The sequence below is a fragment of the Dryobates pubescens genome, chromosome 4 (genome assembly GCF_014839835.1).
Source record: "Dryobates pubescens isolate bDryPub1 chromosome 4, bDryPub1.pri, whole genome shotgun sequence".
NCBI classification, from domain to species: domain Eukaryota; kingdom Metazoa; phylum Chordata; class Aves; order Piciformes; family Picidae; genus Dryobates; species Dryobates pubescens.
This window is the reverse complement of record NC_071615.1, coordinates 9,629,633-9,644,943: the sequence shown is the minus strand read 5'-3', so window position 1 is coordinate 9,644,943 and position 15,311 is coordinate 9,629,633. Positions and strand designations below refer to the sequence as shown.

The window sequence follows — 15,311 nt, the reverse complement described above, 5'->3', positions numbered from 1 at the left end:
GTAAGTCTAGAAAAGATAAAACGTTACAGAAATGCCACAGTGATCTCAAATCTTAACAATCAAACTGTTCACATTATACAGTGTATTCCAATCATCTTTCAAGTGAGTAATGTCTGCTAAAAGCAGGTCTACAATACAACCAAAAGAGAGAATGGTGTAGTCTGAGGTAATGAGAAGCTGAATATTACAAAACCGTAGAGCTGTTGTGTTTTATCTACTTCACATTGTGTGTCCAAGAGAAAGCAACATGGGGGAGGGAGGCAGTAAGGAGAAAGCTGGATGAAACAAGGACATAATGTTAAAAAAAAAATAATCCCTGGAATTTTCCAGTTCTAAAAGAGATGATAATATTCTCTCAGCAACTGCACTGTCAAAGCACCATCACTCCCAAATACAATATCCCCAAGGAACACAAGGCACTAGGACAGGTAAAAGCCAGTGTCATTTAATCTGTTAAAAACTAAAGAACTTCCCCTTGTAATGAAAGCTGGTTTCTCATGACAATTATGTCAAAGAAACTTTGTCAATGCACTGGTCAATCAACGCTGCTGTGCATTAAGAGAGAGCTTCTGTCAGGGACTTAAAACAGCATGCAGCTGCTGGCATGCCAAACAGACCTGGTAATACTTGCACCATAGAATGAAGCATGGGAAGCTTTCTCTGTGCTGGTTTAGTTCATCTTATCATGGCTGTCTCCATGTCACCAGCACCTTAAGCACTGCATCAAGTATAAGCAAAATGTTCCTCTTTTACCTCCGTGTGCCATACTTTTCAAAAGTGTTGCTTTGTTGTGCTATTAGAACGAGAGTGCAGAGGGTGAGAGGCTTGTGTGTATCCCAATCTCTCCTACAGCTGGCATCAGACACTGAGAACAGTGCTGGCAGCTAAGCACTTGTGCCTCACTCCGGAATTAATAAGAGTCATTGCTCCAGTGCAGTTTAAATACTCTGGCAGGTAGGAATGTGAAGGATGAAGAGGCCAAGTAGTCAGTTTCATATTTACAGAGATTAGCAAAGATAACAGAAAGATCTTGCAACTTTACATTGTATTCTTGAATGTAGACACAAAGCTATTTGTATGCAGTACAAAGAACAGAAAGATCTGTGTAGTTCACACCTATCCAGCTTCACATCCATGCTGGTTACATTCACCCTCCTAAGTGTATCAGTCCTTTGTACCAGAACCATCGTGTGGACCTGAAAACATTTCTCTCCCAAGCTCATCTCTTTCACCCAGAAGTTTGTATATTTGCCACACCATTTATATAAGCTTATATTAGTTAATGTTGGTTTACTCATCCTTTAAATGAAGAACATTTCAAACATGATGTGGGCATTTTTGCAGAAGGTCAGCATGATTTCCCTTCTGGAAAGCTATGGGGGTTTCATTCTTTAACAAATAAGGATACAAATACCAAATTTTAACTTAACTGTGCATCTTCACCTGTCTGGTTTCTGAAAATTACTGAATTTAACAATATGTACAGAATGGACTTTATATTCCTCTCTCACACAACTGAATTTCTAGAAGGCTCTGTAATGATATCCCACGCGGGGTTTTTTTACCTGCTCAAATTTCCAGCCATCAGACATTGTGGAAACCATTTGAGTGAGTTCCTCTTCCTGGCACTGCAACACCCTGTACACATGTTTGACTGGCACCTTCAGGAAGAAAGAGAAGATGCTCAATACACCATGGAATTCACTGTTTGTTACCTGTCTGAAGTTCCCCTTCTTCAGAAATGGTAAGTAACACCACCTTGAACAACTTGCCTTCTTCTTTTTTTGGCCTTATTTAAAAGAAATCTCATTTGTTCAGAACCACTTTGGAAAAGACTCAATGCTTCACCTTCAGAACCTAGAAGAGCTGCTTAACAGTTGTAACAAAATAATCCTCACCTACCATTCCATGTGGAAGCAAACCACATCATTCAAAATCAGACTGAGGTTCTGCAGAGGCCTGCCAAGCTCTAAGGAATGTCTGACCATATTAAGCACTGTCTTTATTTCCCTGGCAAAGTTTCCCAACCAGAGCAATAAATCATAGAATCACAGAATCCCAGAATGTCTCATCGTGTCTCAGAGATTATCCACTCCAACCTCCCCACCGTGGGCAGGGACACCTCTCAACAAGACTTGGCTGCTCAAGGCCTCATCCAGCCGGTCCTTGAATACTCCCAGGGAGGAGGCAGCCACAACCTCCCTGGCAGCCTATTCCAGAGTTTCACCACCCTCCTACTGAAGAACTTCTTCCTAAGATCCAGTCTAACCCTGCTCTCCCTCAGCTTCAAGCCATTCCCTCTTGTCCTGTCTCTAGACACCCTCATGAAAAGTCCCTCTACAGCCTTCCTGTAGGATCTCTTCAGGTAATGGAAGGCAGCTCTAAGGTTTCCCTGGACTCTTCTCTTCTTCAGGCTCAACAACCCCAGCTCCCTCAGCCCATCCTCACAGCAGAGGTGTTCCAGCCCTTGAACCATCTTTGTGGCTTCCTCTGGATTCGCTCCAACAGCTCTGTGTCCTTCTTAGTTCAACCTATGATGGACAAAGCCCTTAAATATCTTTCTGGGTAAACAAACAATTAAAGAAAAAGGAACCCACCTACTACTTGCCATAAAACAAATAATCAAAATTACACTCACCTGGGAGATTTTGCTGTCTCTTTCTCTTATTTTGTCCTTTACCAGTTTTATTAGTGATGTGATATTGTAGAATTCAGCCTCTTCCAGTACACCTAGTATGAGAACATTTGTTGGAAAAACAGCATAAACCAAAGACTCAAGGCCAAAACCACCCATCAGTCCCTAAGATTATCTCATCTACAGCTAGAAAATTATTTCCTTTGCTATAGGAAAAGTTCATTTACCCAACTAATGCTTCTGGCTTCCTCCAGGCACATGCAGGTCAAAGTCTATCTCATTCTGACAAACCATCCTAAAAAGCCTCAGAGAAAACTAATGGCATTTCACATCAGGGTGAGAGGCAGGAAACACACACAAAAAAGAGCAAGAACACCATTCCACAGGAGACTGCTAGACCATCATGGCTCAGACTCTGCCTCAAGGTGGAATATGAAAGAAATTCATATAGTTCTGAAAGGTTCTGCACCTGCTACAGTGCAGAAAACTTTTCTTCCTGACATTTGAGCTCTTAAGACTCTGAAACAAAGCTTAAAGACACATGCTACAGACTGCTCTCAGGTACATGTCAGGACACAGCTGTTCCCCACACATACCCTGTGGTTGACAGTGCATGTGGACATTTATTTCACGTTGCATTTCTCTTTCACTGACCTTTTCAATACCTTATCAATGCAGTACCAGTGCTATATGGTTTAAACCAATCCTCCATTAGAGTAAAATTGTACGAATTTGCAACAGGGAGGGAGAATCTAGGGGCAGAATTCACTCTTCTAGATTCTATTCCACACATCTGAACGTCCCAGAGCTTCACTCAAACTGCATCTTCTAAAGCTTCTTTGACAGCTAGTATTCTTTTGCTTGAAGAGAACTAAACCCAAACATTTCACAGTAGATTATATGCTAAAAGGTATCCCCCCTCATGTTTGAAAAAAACTATTTTATTTTAGACTAAGGAGGGGGGATGTGCAATTCAAATAACAGCATACACTAGAAATGCACAAAACTGACCAACTTTGCTTGAAACAGATCAAAGTACTACAGTGATTAAGATTTACCATCTACTTACAAATTTCTTTTCCTGACTCAAGAGCAGTGAAAATAATGAGTAAGTGACAAGAAAGCAAGAGATTGAGTAATGTCTTACCTTCCTCAGCTAGATCCTTGTTAATAACCAGTTTCCCATGTCTGAGATAGTTCAACACTGGCCCAAAGTAGGTCGGGTCTCTGTCTATTAAATAGGCACCTGTTTCATCCTAGATTAGAAACAGAAACAAAACCAAAACAAAACAGAACAAAAAGAGAAAAGAAAAGGAAAAACGCCAACAACAACAAAAAAGAAACCCACAACCCCAGAACACCCCCAAAAAAACGAACAAAGAAGCCCAAAACCCCACAATGATTTGAACACCCAAGCAGTAACTTCAAGCTAGTACTCAGCTTGGCATCTGAACAGCAAGCAGATGCTGGACACAGCCACACCCCTTGAAGCTGAGTTTACTAAAGACATTCAAAGGAAGCCAGCAGCACAGCTATAATGGTATCAGACTGATCACTCAGCTGTGCAATACATAACTTCTCTAAGCTGATCAACTCCCCTTGGCCCCTTACTGAAAGATTACCAACAATGTTAGTTTGAAAGATGTAAGAAGAAAATGGGAACACTGAAAACTAAGGTTGAAGATCACACTTTAAACCAGAGGAATCCGAACAAAGGATACATTCCAGTGGTGTTCAATCCTCAGACCTTTCTTTCCTTTTAAACCCAAAGGCAATCACAGATACCTTCTCTTTAACCTCACCCCTCTGTTTGGCTTTGTCTTAGGTGATGTACACCAATACTGGCAGTGACCTGAGAATTGCTGTGTGCCAAGCAAGGGCTCGAGATGCGTGTTGTGAACAAACTGAAGTATGCTGAAGATGTCCTTCCTACCTGCCCATATGGACACAGAAGGAACAGGCCAACCTAACTGATGCTCAACTTACTGAAGACAGCACAGCCTCCAAGGAATGCAAAGCACAGTTCAAGAGATCCACCAGCAGAGCTGATGCTCTTGACAGAGATAAACAGCAAACCCAGCATTTGCTAAATACTGCAGAGTCCATGTATGAACAGCTGCAATCAGGGCAGCACTGACATCCTCTGGCTGGCCAGAGGTCTAAGGAAGGTGGGCAAGAGAGATGTCCAACAGACCCACTGCTCCTTTCTGCTATCAGGTGGATTCACATTAACCCTTTAGCATCTACAGTTTTTCTGCAATACATATCTATAAATATATACTGAAGAGACTTGGCAGCACCCTAAATACCTTTTTAACCTAGTAGTTTACAGGGGAGACTAAAAAAACATCACTACCAAAAATTCTAGATACATTTGAATCGTTCTCCCCCAAAACTATGTGTGAGAGCAATACCTGTTGTTCCAAGTGAAAACAATTCTACTGCCCCAATGCTCTGCATCTGCACATTAACAGCCACACATAAAGGACTGATCACTGAACTCTGACACCTGAAAACTCTCTTACCAGTATGTAAAGTTCACAGAACACTACACTGGAAGTAGGACAGTGGGTGTGTTTCCAGATAGATGGATTTAGTTTCTGAAGGAGTGTACTTGTCTGAGCAGGGCTGGTAGAATGTCGAAAGACTACAGCCGGAACTAAGCATCTTTCTATAATTACAAGCTAAGTGTTCACACAGCCAGACACACTGTGGGATTAGAAGCCACTCAGGCAGCAATGTGTCTTAAAAACAGAACAGAACAGAAGGAAAAAAAGAAACACAAAAGTCTTACAAGTTATGGTGTGATAGTAGCTTTCCCCCTCTCCCCCCTTTTTACATTAGTACAAAACCAACAGTTAAAGTGTAAGAACTCTGCCTCATTTTCAACATCAAGTGATCTAATTCCTGTCACTAAGATTCACTTCAATACACTAATTCCATGCAAAATTATGAATAGCCTGAACAATTCAGAGTAACTGGCCACTTGCTCACCCAGATCACAGGTATGGAAAACATTAATTTCACATCTTCTTCCAAACAGAAGTGTCTTGGACTTTGACTTTACAGCTCAGGTAGGCTACAGACTAGTGTCACAGAGTCAAGACTGAAAATGTGAATCATTCAGTCACAACAGGCAAAGAATGCACAGGCAAAAGCGGCACTTCCCAGGCATCTTCCTACAGAGAAAGCCTTCAGCTGCCTGATCGCCCTTCAGTGTTCACAAAGCACTGCATGCTGAAATCACTAAGAAAAGCAGATTACACTAGATCTTTAAGAATATTTATTCAACCATAAAACCACTAATGCAGTCACCAGCTCCACCTAGAACTCTCCAAATACAGGCCATAAGTCTGTCCACAGTCAGGATATTGTCAGGATTGGCTCCATCCACACGTACCGCCAACTCATTGTGTCCTCACCTGTAATTAGGGTTTTGAGTATTTTCTAAAAGAAACATTTTTGCTTTGTTGCAAGACAAGAATAATAAATTGCACTTCAGATGAGATTTAGAGAGTTTCATGGTGTAGCTTCAGTTTGCACAGATATAACTGAAGTAGCTTCAGGCTGCCTAGCTTGACTATTAATAGACTGTGTTGTCTCAACTACGCTACTTCCTCTGCCAACTAGTTAATTAACTTTCTACCAGCTTTGAGCAAGCTTGAATCTTCACCCACACACACAACTTGTGTGGGTATTCTGGCCACTTCCCAAGTCTCAGGTGAACACCACAAATGGCAGAGAAGTCTATATTCTAACAAGCTCTCCGTTTTCTCTGCTGTAGATACGTGCAAACAGGTACTAACGTTTACCAGCACAGCTGATGAAACTCAAGTTTCCTCTCCATTCAGCAGCCACATAACACCCCATTTGGAGCCCTGAGGTGTTCCATACAAACTCTGCCACTCTTTGTAAGGACACTCCAACCAAATGCTCCAGTTGCCTTTGCATATCCAACACGAGAGTGTGATGAATTCCACAGGCATTTGTATCTCGACCCAGCTCTAGTTTTGCATTACTTTCTTCCCTCTTCCAAGAGTTTCATCTCCCTTGTCTCTAAGACCTTTTCCACACCTGCTCCTCTTCACCATTTGAAAGATAAGATTACTGTGATGCAGCGAAGGCTGCTTTTATTACCACCCTCCCACACCAAGTGGGAGAATCTCCAAATTCTTGAATTTTGGAGAGTCAGGTACAAGACTCCAGTAAGACTCAAAAGGTAAGACCAAATGCATCTACCTCTCTAATCCCACTTAAGGTTCTCTTCAAATGTCAGAAATTTATTTCCAGTTAATTTTATTTACTGTAGTCAAAACTACTCCAAAAATTTCTCATCAAATACTCTTCCAGAATGGACACACTCAGAATCTACACTGCCAAGCTCTTGGCCCAAAGGTGTGTGCTCCAACACGGCTATCTGAGCACCTGACACCATTTACATGAGCTGAACAAGTAGCAGTTCTGCTGAAGGCAGCAATGTGCACAGAGACACAGTGATATTGGTCACTAAATCTGGATTTAGAAGTAATTGTCTCCCCTAGGCCCTATGCCCCTGCATTTTTTAACTCTTGAGCCAGGTGCTCAGAACACATTTTTCTCAAACCATGTGTGACATAAAAACTTTGAGCATCAACAGACTGCCAGTACTGATCAAAACCACACTGACAGCACAACTCACTTAACCAGTCAGAAGCCTCAATAAACTTTACCTCAGTTGTATCTTACAATAATGACTATAATTAAGGTACTTCTTAGCACTGATAGGTAAGGATGTGCTATCAGAAAGATCCTGATTTTTCTGCAACATTCAGTTCTTGCTTCCTTCCTTCCTTCACAGATTCTGAGTCAGTACAACTATGCTTAAAAAATTCAAGCACGGAAACTGTTGCCAAAAACCTTATCAAGAAAGGCTGACAATCTCAGGGGGAAGTTTAAAGAATGATAGAACAGTTTATAAAAGAAAACCTGGTATAGAGATAAAATAGAGAAGGTGCTGAAAGCAGTAAGTACCTGGCAGTAAAACATAAAATAGGAGCATTAGGCTTAAATACAAAGAAGAATCTTAAATACAAAGATGGGTACAACACTACCAAACACACTAAATTCAGAGAATCAGCCCCACATTCTCATTCCATTCGACTGGCTTTGCCACTGGCTGCACCAAGGGCAATCTTCCCTTTGTTGCAGCTGGGAACAACTCTGATGCCAAGACGGACTGGCCTCATGCAACATCAGCACCTGGAAACCAGGTGAAAGCAAACATGCTGCCTTTTCTGAAGCCTTTCATTCTTTTCAACAGCAAGCATTAGTCAAATAACAAAAATTATGTTACTGTAGAAATTACAGTCAAGGAAAGCTGCTGTGTATGCTACTGACATTTGTGAAGCACAACCTCTGAACTATTTCAGGCTCTTATTCTCACTTCTAATAAACTTGTGCAGTTAAACTCTTTCAAGAACTTCTTACAAGGGCTTGATGTTCATGAGCCTCAGCAGGTGAGTGTAGGCAGAAACAGCTCTGCTATTCATTTTTAGTTTTGCTTGTAGGTTTTTTTCATCTGAGATAAGCATTTCTTACGGCTTCAGTTTCTAAAGATTCAGATTTGGCAGTCTTGCAAAGAACGGGAACTAAACTTCTTCCTTCAAAGACATACATCTACTGGTACACAAGCTGATTTAATTACCTGAGTCTTCTACTTAATTATGCTGCTAGATGTTCAGTCTATCCCCCTCCTTTCTGAGAGTTGAGACATACAAGCTAGTTTAACTCACTGATAGCGTAAAAAATACACCTCCACCTGAATTTTTGCTGAGTTGCACACTGATCAGATGGAGCATGAGCAGAGGAATGTGAAAGGTCCCTAGAAACTATGAGCTGTTTTCTAGTATGAGCACAATTCAGTATTAGTCTGTTGAAAACACATCTAAAACTTCCCAAAGTGAGATATTGAAGTGCATCCCAGACAAAGTTCATGGTTTGTTAAGGCTAGAATTTTCATGGCTCTTTCAGACAGAGGGCTGTAGGTATCACTTCTGGTAACCTCATCTGCTGGCACACCCAACAGGACTCTCCTCATTCCATGTCCCCCACATCCTCATCTAGAGGTAGGGATAATTATGGCTGAGATGGGTGTAACAGCCATCAGCCTACATATGAGCTCAAATACACATTCTCTGTATCACTTTAAAGTTTAAAGCCAAGTGTTTCAAACCTACGTAATTTTTAGGAATCAAATCCAGGGAATTCTAGGTCAAAGACCAGTTCTAATGCTCCAAGCTTTATCTATTAGCTGCACAAAACTGCGCTAGATAGCAGTCATTGTAGATCATCTTTAATGTATGACTAAGAAAGCCATGTCAGCTTAGTATCAGGTTACAGCTCATAATGGGACTCCAAAAAGTAAAACCCTAAGGTAAAAAACCAAATCTATTACTATGAGCTTTTGATTTACATATATGTGGCAAATAAGAACCAGTGTCCAGGATGCTAACAGAAATCTCACCATTTATTCCCTTGCACTATCTGTGCTCATCACTTAATGCCATGGGGTATCTCAAAATTAAACCATACAGGCTATCTGCTGATGTGCTACTGTATCGAGGCAGTGCATTCATAAAGTGGTGGGATGTCAGGGAAGGAGAGCTTTTTTGTTATTGAAAGGGTATTTGTGGCACCTTTTATTGTTGAGAGGGAAAAAAGGAACTGCTTGGATTATGTTTTGCTCATTACAGGAGATGAAGAATCTGAAGATTCTCAATCAGATCCTTGAAAGAAAGGCTCTATGTGTTTAAGCAATCCTAAGTACTGTAATTAATGCACCATGATGGGTAATCTAAGAAGTGGGGGCACTTCTGCAAAATCCAAGGTAACAGGTAACTGCAGAAACCAGGCTCTGAATGGTTGAAGTGGAGATCAGTGGCTAAAGACGGTCAAGACAACAGGACATAAACTTCTGACAACTATGGCACTGCAAAGACCACAGTTGGTATTTAACAAAAAAAGGCTTTGCTTTTTGTACATCAAATTGAAGGCATCCAGATTTGAAAGTCTAGACTATGAATAACAGGATTTTCTTTAAAGCCAGCTTTCACCCAACAATCTGTAGCTGCCTCTACACCTACTCCTTTCCTCACATTACCAAGCTACACCAGCTACAATTTTGTTAAAAAAGCTGCTCACAAGGACAGAATGATGCAGTTTCTATCTTGTTAAAGTGGTTTCCATTAGGCTTCTATGCTAGCAAAAAAGGATGACAGTGATACCTAAGCAGCTCGAATAGCTCTGTCTGCAGCTACCTTTAACTCGCTGTATATGCTATGAACTACTACAGTTACCTACGTCCAGAAATCTCAAAGAGAGTCAAGTCTCTCCACGTCCTACCCAATACCTTAAGATAAATTTATGATTTACTGCTACAACAAAATGAGAGCACAGCGGGGGGGAAAAGCATGTTTAGATTAGTAGCCTCTTACATTGTTGCAAGATAGCAGCTCAGTCACTGTGCTTGCAAAAGATGATTGATTTTAGCAAGGCAGCCAAATGCCTTAATTAGAACTTTTTAAAATATGCCTTCTCTCCTGCTGATGGTATTAAGAAAGAGCCAATAAGCACCTTCTTGCAGTGGAACACCTGAAACAGCTGTCTTAATTATTAAGTGTGCCTTATCTTTTATTTAAGAAACCTTAGAAGAGAGCTTTCCAACTCCATCCCAAGTAAAGGCAGTTTCTCACCTATCAGCAAACCATCTACATTTCAAATCTTATTTTTATAGGTCAGTTTAAACTAATCCTCTCCAAAACAAACCACCACACTTTAAGGTGTTTCTTCTCTAACTCTGAAACAAGTATTCAGGTTCTGTTCCCCTTCTTCTTAAACGTTTAAACATCCTTTCTGACAGTTATGTGTGAGAAAATGAAGACATTGGCTACTATTCTCACTGAAAAAAACCCAACCAATTGAACATTTTAATATAAAAACCAGCCCTATATTTTCAACCTGTTGGTTATATAGTCAAGGGTTATAAACTGTTCCCTTATTTCCCCTATATGTGCTGTATTGGAAGTTTTTGGTTTCTTTTGTCCATTATGGTCCAAAATAACTTTCAGAGTCAGCACTACATACCAATACTTTATATTGATTGCTACGCACTGCTCCATAAACAAAATCTTAATCAATAACACTTTTTTCCCTACTAAAAATGAGTCATGATGAATATGCGAATATTCAGTATCCATTTGCAATCCATGCAGAATGAGCAACATTTTACTCAAAGCAGTGCTGAAACCCAGAAAGCTATGGCTAAGAGAGAGGTTATTGTCAAAAGCAGTTTGGTCTGGTTCATGAGACTGAACAAGAGGGTGATGACAGTGCAGAATTAACACCAAAACGGTGCTGGCAGACACTCCATTAGAGCTTTAAAACTAACCCCGGCCAGATAACAGAAAAATTTAAGCAAACATAAGAACGATCCCGTGCTCTCTGCTGGTTTGAGAAGCAGTTGTGTTTTTCAGCAACCCAGCCGCTTCGCACCGACTCAGCCCAACCTGCCCCCACCCCGCTCCGGCTGAGCTCCCCTGCAGTGCACGACCCTCTAGAAACCGCCCCGATCACGGCGGAGCCTGCACTGCCGCCTCGGCAGCCGCGCAGGGCAGCTCCGCGCTCCCTCTCTGCTCTGCCATACCGCCCGTGGGCACGCCGCGGCCCGCCCCACGGGAAGGCCACGCCGCGCACCGAGCCCCGGCAGCGCCGTCTCCCACGCGGGACCGAGGCACCCGCCGCAACGCGCCCTCGCCGTGGGCCGGCAGGGGGAGGGGGAGTGGCGCGGCGGGACCGCGCTCACCTTGTCGGAGTCCAGGTCGGGGTCGGCCTGGCACAGGCGGAAGAGGAAGGACTTGGGGTCCCTGCAGAGCGTCTGCCGAGTGGTCAGGAAGCAGGTGCCCCCCACGTTCAACCGCACCCATTTGCCGGGCACCGCGCCGGGCGGCGGCGCTGAGCTGCACCGGCGGCAGGGCCCGCCCGGCCCTCCCAGGCCGACGCCGCCGATCGGGGGAACCGGGAAATCGCAGTGGTTCTCTGTCGCCATCCTCACCGCCGCCGGAAGAGTCCGCCCCAGCTACAGGTCCCGGGGCGTAGCTCCCACCGGAAGCGTCCCGCTCGGAACTGCTCCCTTCCCCCTGCTCGCCCGGCGCCTGCGCTGGAGTAGCTTCGTCCGCCGGGATCATTTGCGACCCGAGAACGGCCGGCCGTGCCCGAGGCGCGAACCAGCCCCCGGTAGGCCGCGACCGCGGCCCTCACCCACGCCTCCCACAGAGCCGCCGGCGGCCCGGAGGTGGCGCCCACCTCCCCACCCCGCCCGCAGCTGAGGAAGGAGGAGGCGGAGGCCGGGCCAGGACCCTACATGCCTTTATTACAGACTACCAAGCATAAGTGAAATCCATCATCCAGTCACTAGCTACACATCTACAGCACAGAGATCTGTCGAGAGGAGAATAAACGGTCATTAAATTATGAGATATGATTAAATCATCGACCAATAGAAAATTTATATAATAAAGCCAGAAAAAAGGTGTAAAATATAGTTTACAATAATTATTCACATTCAAGGCTGTACATCAATACATACAACACCATGGCCCCGAACATGAATTCAATCCAAATAACTCATATATTAGAATTTAAATAACACAGACTGAACTAGAGGCCAACAAGAGTCAGCAAATAACCTTATAAGAATAAAAATACAAAAGTGTGTATCTTATATCATTGCATTATTTGCTTCTGCTTTCACGAGTTCTTGGAGGGGAGGGAGATTGTTTTGTGGTGGTTGTTGAGGAGGTTTGGGGATTTCTTTGTTTGTTGGGGTTTTTTTTCTTTATCTGTACATCACAGTTACAGCTACAAACCAGGTAGAGAATATTACACACGTAACTGACTGCCACCGACCAGCAAACAGCTAGCATACAACTACCAAAACTGAGTACGATTCCTGGTTCCTGTTTTTTCACCTGTCAGATATAGTAATTTAAGTTCTGCTACCATTTAGAACATTTGCCACATCCCGAGTTAGTACATGGTCATAGGAAGCTTTGTCATCTTACATTCAATACTGTGCTGACAGACAGACCAGATTACTGGGTGCTTAAGAACCTCTCCAACTGTTTGCTGTATAAAATTCGTAGTTCTTCTGAAAAAGAGGAAACTCTTACCAGTCTTCACTGAAAGCATGCTGGTTTTGGTCAGAGAATTGTTTGTCTGTAAGCTCACTTGATCAACTCATGGACAATCTCTGTCATGAAGCTTTGCAGGAGCACTTCCATTTAATTGATAAAATATTTGCATAAAATATTACAGGCATTCAGCAAAATTTAGATATAAATACCACACCTATTTGTGTAATTTGCTAGTAGAAAGAATGCTCAGAATCCACAGACCACATCTTTAGGCAATTACTAATACACAAGTTCTCTCCTCAGCAAGGTGTTGAAATCAGATGTTTTGTCCACAGGCCAAAGGTAGTTGTGCTGACTCCACTAAAGCATTCTAAAGACATTGTTAAATGTGCATGGGGGAAGTCCTCAGGACCTTTCAAAGCTCCCGGCACAAAATGTAATGGTATCGAGCACATTACATCAAGCATGAACTACACTTATCACATTTTTGGTTTAACCTACAGGTTTTTTTCTGGGCTTATAAATAGCAGATACTCCACAACTAAAGCACATCAGGAGAAGAGAAGTGGAACACAGTCCTGTTTGAGATCTTCAATACCTAAGTGCTTAGGAAATGAGATCTTAATAGGTAATATCTATCTGCTCCCAATGCCTCAATATCACACCTGAAGGAAGACTTCCTTAAAATAAACCCTTTTCAAAACTGGACTTTAAGGTTAATGGCAATAAACTCATCTCTCTAGTTCAAAGCAGTTTTAAACTTCCTGTGACCAGGCCAGACACCCGATAAAAGGATGTGATTCAAAACTCCTCCCTAGCACTAGCATTTCACCCACCCCACAGAAAACAGGTGCAAGACAGGTGCAAGTTCAGTTCCCAAACAAAGTAAATTCCATTACTGAGCTGATTCTGCATAAATGACTGGCAATTATTCAAAAGGCAAAAGATGGAATGAATCCATCAACACACTGGGTTTTCAGTAGGCTTGCAGTGAGGATTTTGAAGAGTCTTCAAGTGCCTAACAACCGTTTTTGTGCTTTGAAAGGCCTCTTGGACAAAGAACAGAGAAATCAATAGTTTATCTGCAACTGTGAAGAACCTCCCTTGTACACTTCATTCTAGGGACTCCCATGAACCACAGGAGTGATCTTCAGGACAAAGATCTGAAGCTATCCCACATCAGGGATAAGCATTTACAAGAGGAACCAGCCCTTGACAGTATGCAACACCTGCCAATTTAAGTGGACAAATTGATGAAATACACTTAAATCCACCTGGTTGCTTTGTCTTGCCTCACTCCGTTCTTCTGCCATCTTTCAAACCCATGTGTTTCACTGAAGAGTCCAAAAAGGACAAATACCTCTCCCAGAAAAGTTCTAGTCCAGTCCCCCAAAAGTAGCAGTTAAGACAGACTTAATTTGGAACACTCAGCTTCTACAGGGAGGGAGGCCTGTAAGACATGCTCACAGTTTTCTAGTGACAGCATTGCCAGAAAAATAAAGGAATCAGAATGCAGACATCAGCCTTCCAGGTACCTTCTTGATAGAGTACTGCTATTAGGATTTTTGTCTTAAAGCTTTTGGTGGGCAGGGCAGAAGTCTACTGAGAGAGGATTTTCAAGGTGTGAAAAAGAGTAATTATTTTGTTATGGCAAAATTACTACAATTCTCAATGTTACAGAACAGATGTTTAAGCATTCCTAGATTTCCACCTAGTGAAGAAGCCAGTGGAGATCCCTCTGTCTCCTAATAAGCCAAGGTATTCACTATGAGCAGAACAACTTTGCCAGGCATTTTATGTGAGGCCAAGTTTTGTCATACTGAACACCAGTGGCACCAAAAATCTCTGTCACTGCCAAGCTCTCCTGTATAAAGTTGGGAATACATCTACACCACTATACTGGGGACTAAACCCAGAAGTGGTAGAGCTGTATCCAGCAGATCTGACATGCAGCTTGAATTTGCCAGCCAGGGAGCAAATGGATAGCACTGCAGATTTCAAAAACACATCACCTTGGTTAGAATGGTAAACAGAGAATGCATCCAGGCACAGGCAGAAGGTAGCCTGTGCTGTTCAGTTTCTAATGACAAGGTGTGCATCTTGTGTGTGATGAAACTCCTCACCATGCAAAGGGAATGAAGTTCTGTCTTTCCCACCTCAGCCATTTACAGGACACTTTGGCTTCTAAAACACCAGGCACTGCAAGGCAGGGATTTACTTTTGTCAAGCCTGTGTACATGGTGGGATAAGAGAAGACTACGACAATGTAGCTCCTCTAAAAAGAAAAGGCAACCGCCTCTCTCCTTTAAAGACAATGGAACATCTGAACTGTCATCAACTCAACTACACAGCACAGTTTAAGAGATCAGTAATAAACCTCCTTCACCCTGCACAACCACAAAACACCCAACATTCATGTGTTTTCTGAGAAATCCTGAGAGGCCACTGCTAGCCCAGGAGCTTTTCCAACATTGCAAAGGAACACTTCTTTGGTGGAAGGAAATGCA

General features: G+C 42.6%; 1 protein-coding gene across 4 annotated transcripts in view; it reads right to left on the bottom strand.

The window, feature by feature from the left end:
- The window catches only part of KCTD5 (potassium channel tetramerization domain containing 5), a 31,925-nt gene extending 20,128 nt beyond the window's left edge, over nt 1–11,797 (bottom strand). Inside the window, exons 1-4 of one of the 4 annotated variants that reach the window (XM_054180456.1) lie at nt 11,475–11,797; nt 3,783–3,891; nt 2,639–2,730; nt 1,566–1,661 (exon numbers count right to left, since the gene is read on the bottom strand). In XM_054180456.1, the coding sequence (XP_054036431.1) occupies nt 1,566–1,661; nt 2,639–2,730; nt 3,783–3,891; nt 11,475–11,717 (540 nt within the window). In that variant the 5' untranslated portion in view covers nt 11,718–11,797. The remainder of the gene's footprint in view (nt 1–1,565; nt 1,662–2,638; nt 2,731–3,782; nt 3,892–11,474) is intronic. The other 3 variants (XM_054180457.1, XM_054180458.1, XM_054180459.1) reach the window with 3 other exon arrangements.
- Between the last annotated feature and the right edge of the window lie 3,514 nt (nt 11,798–15,311).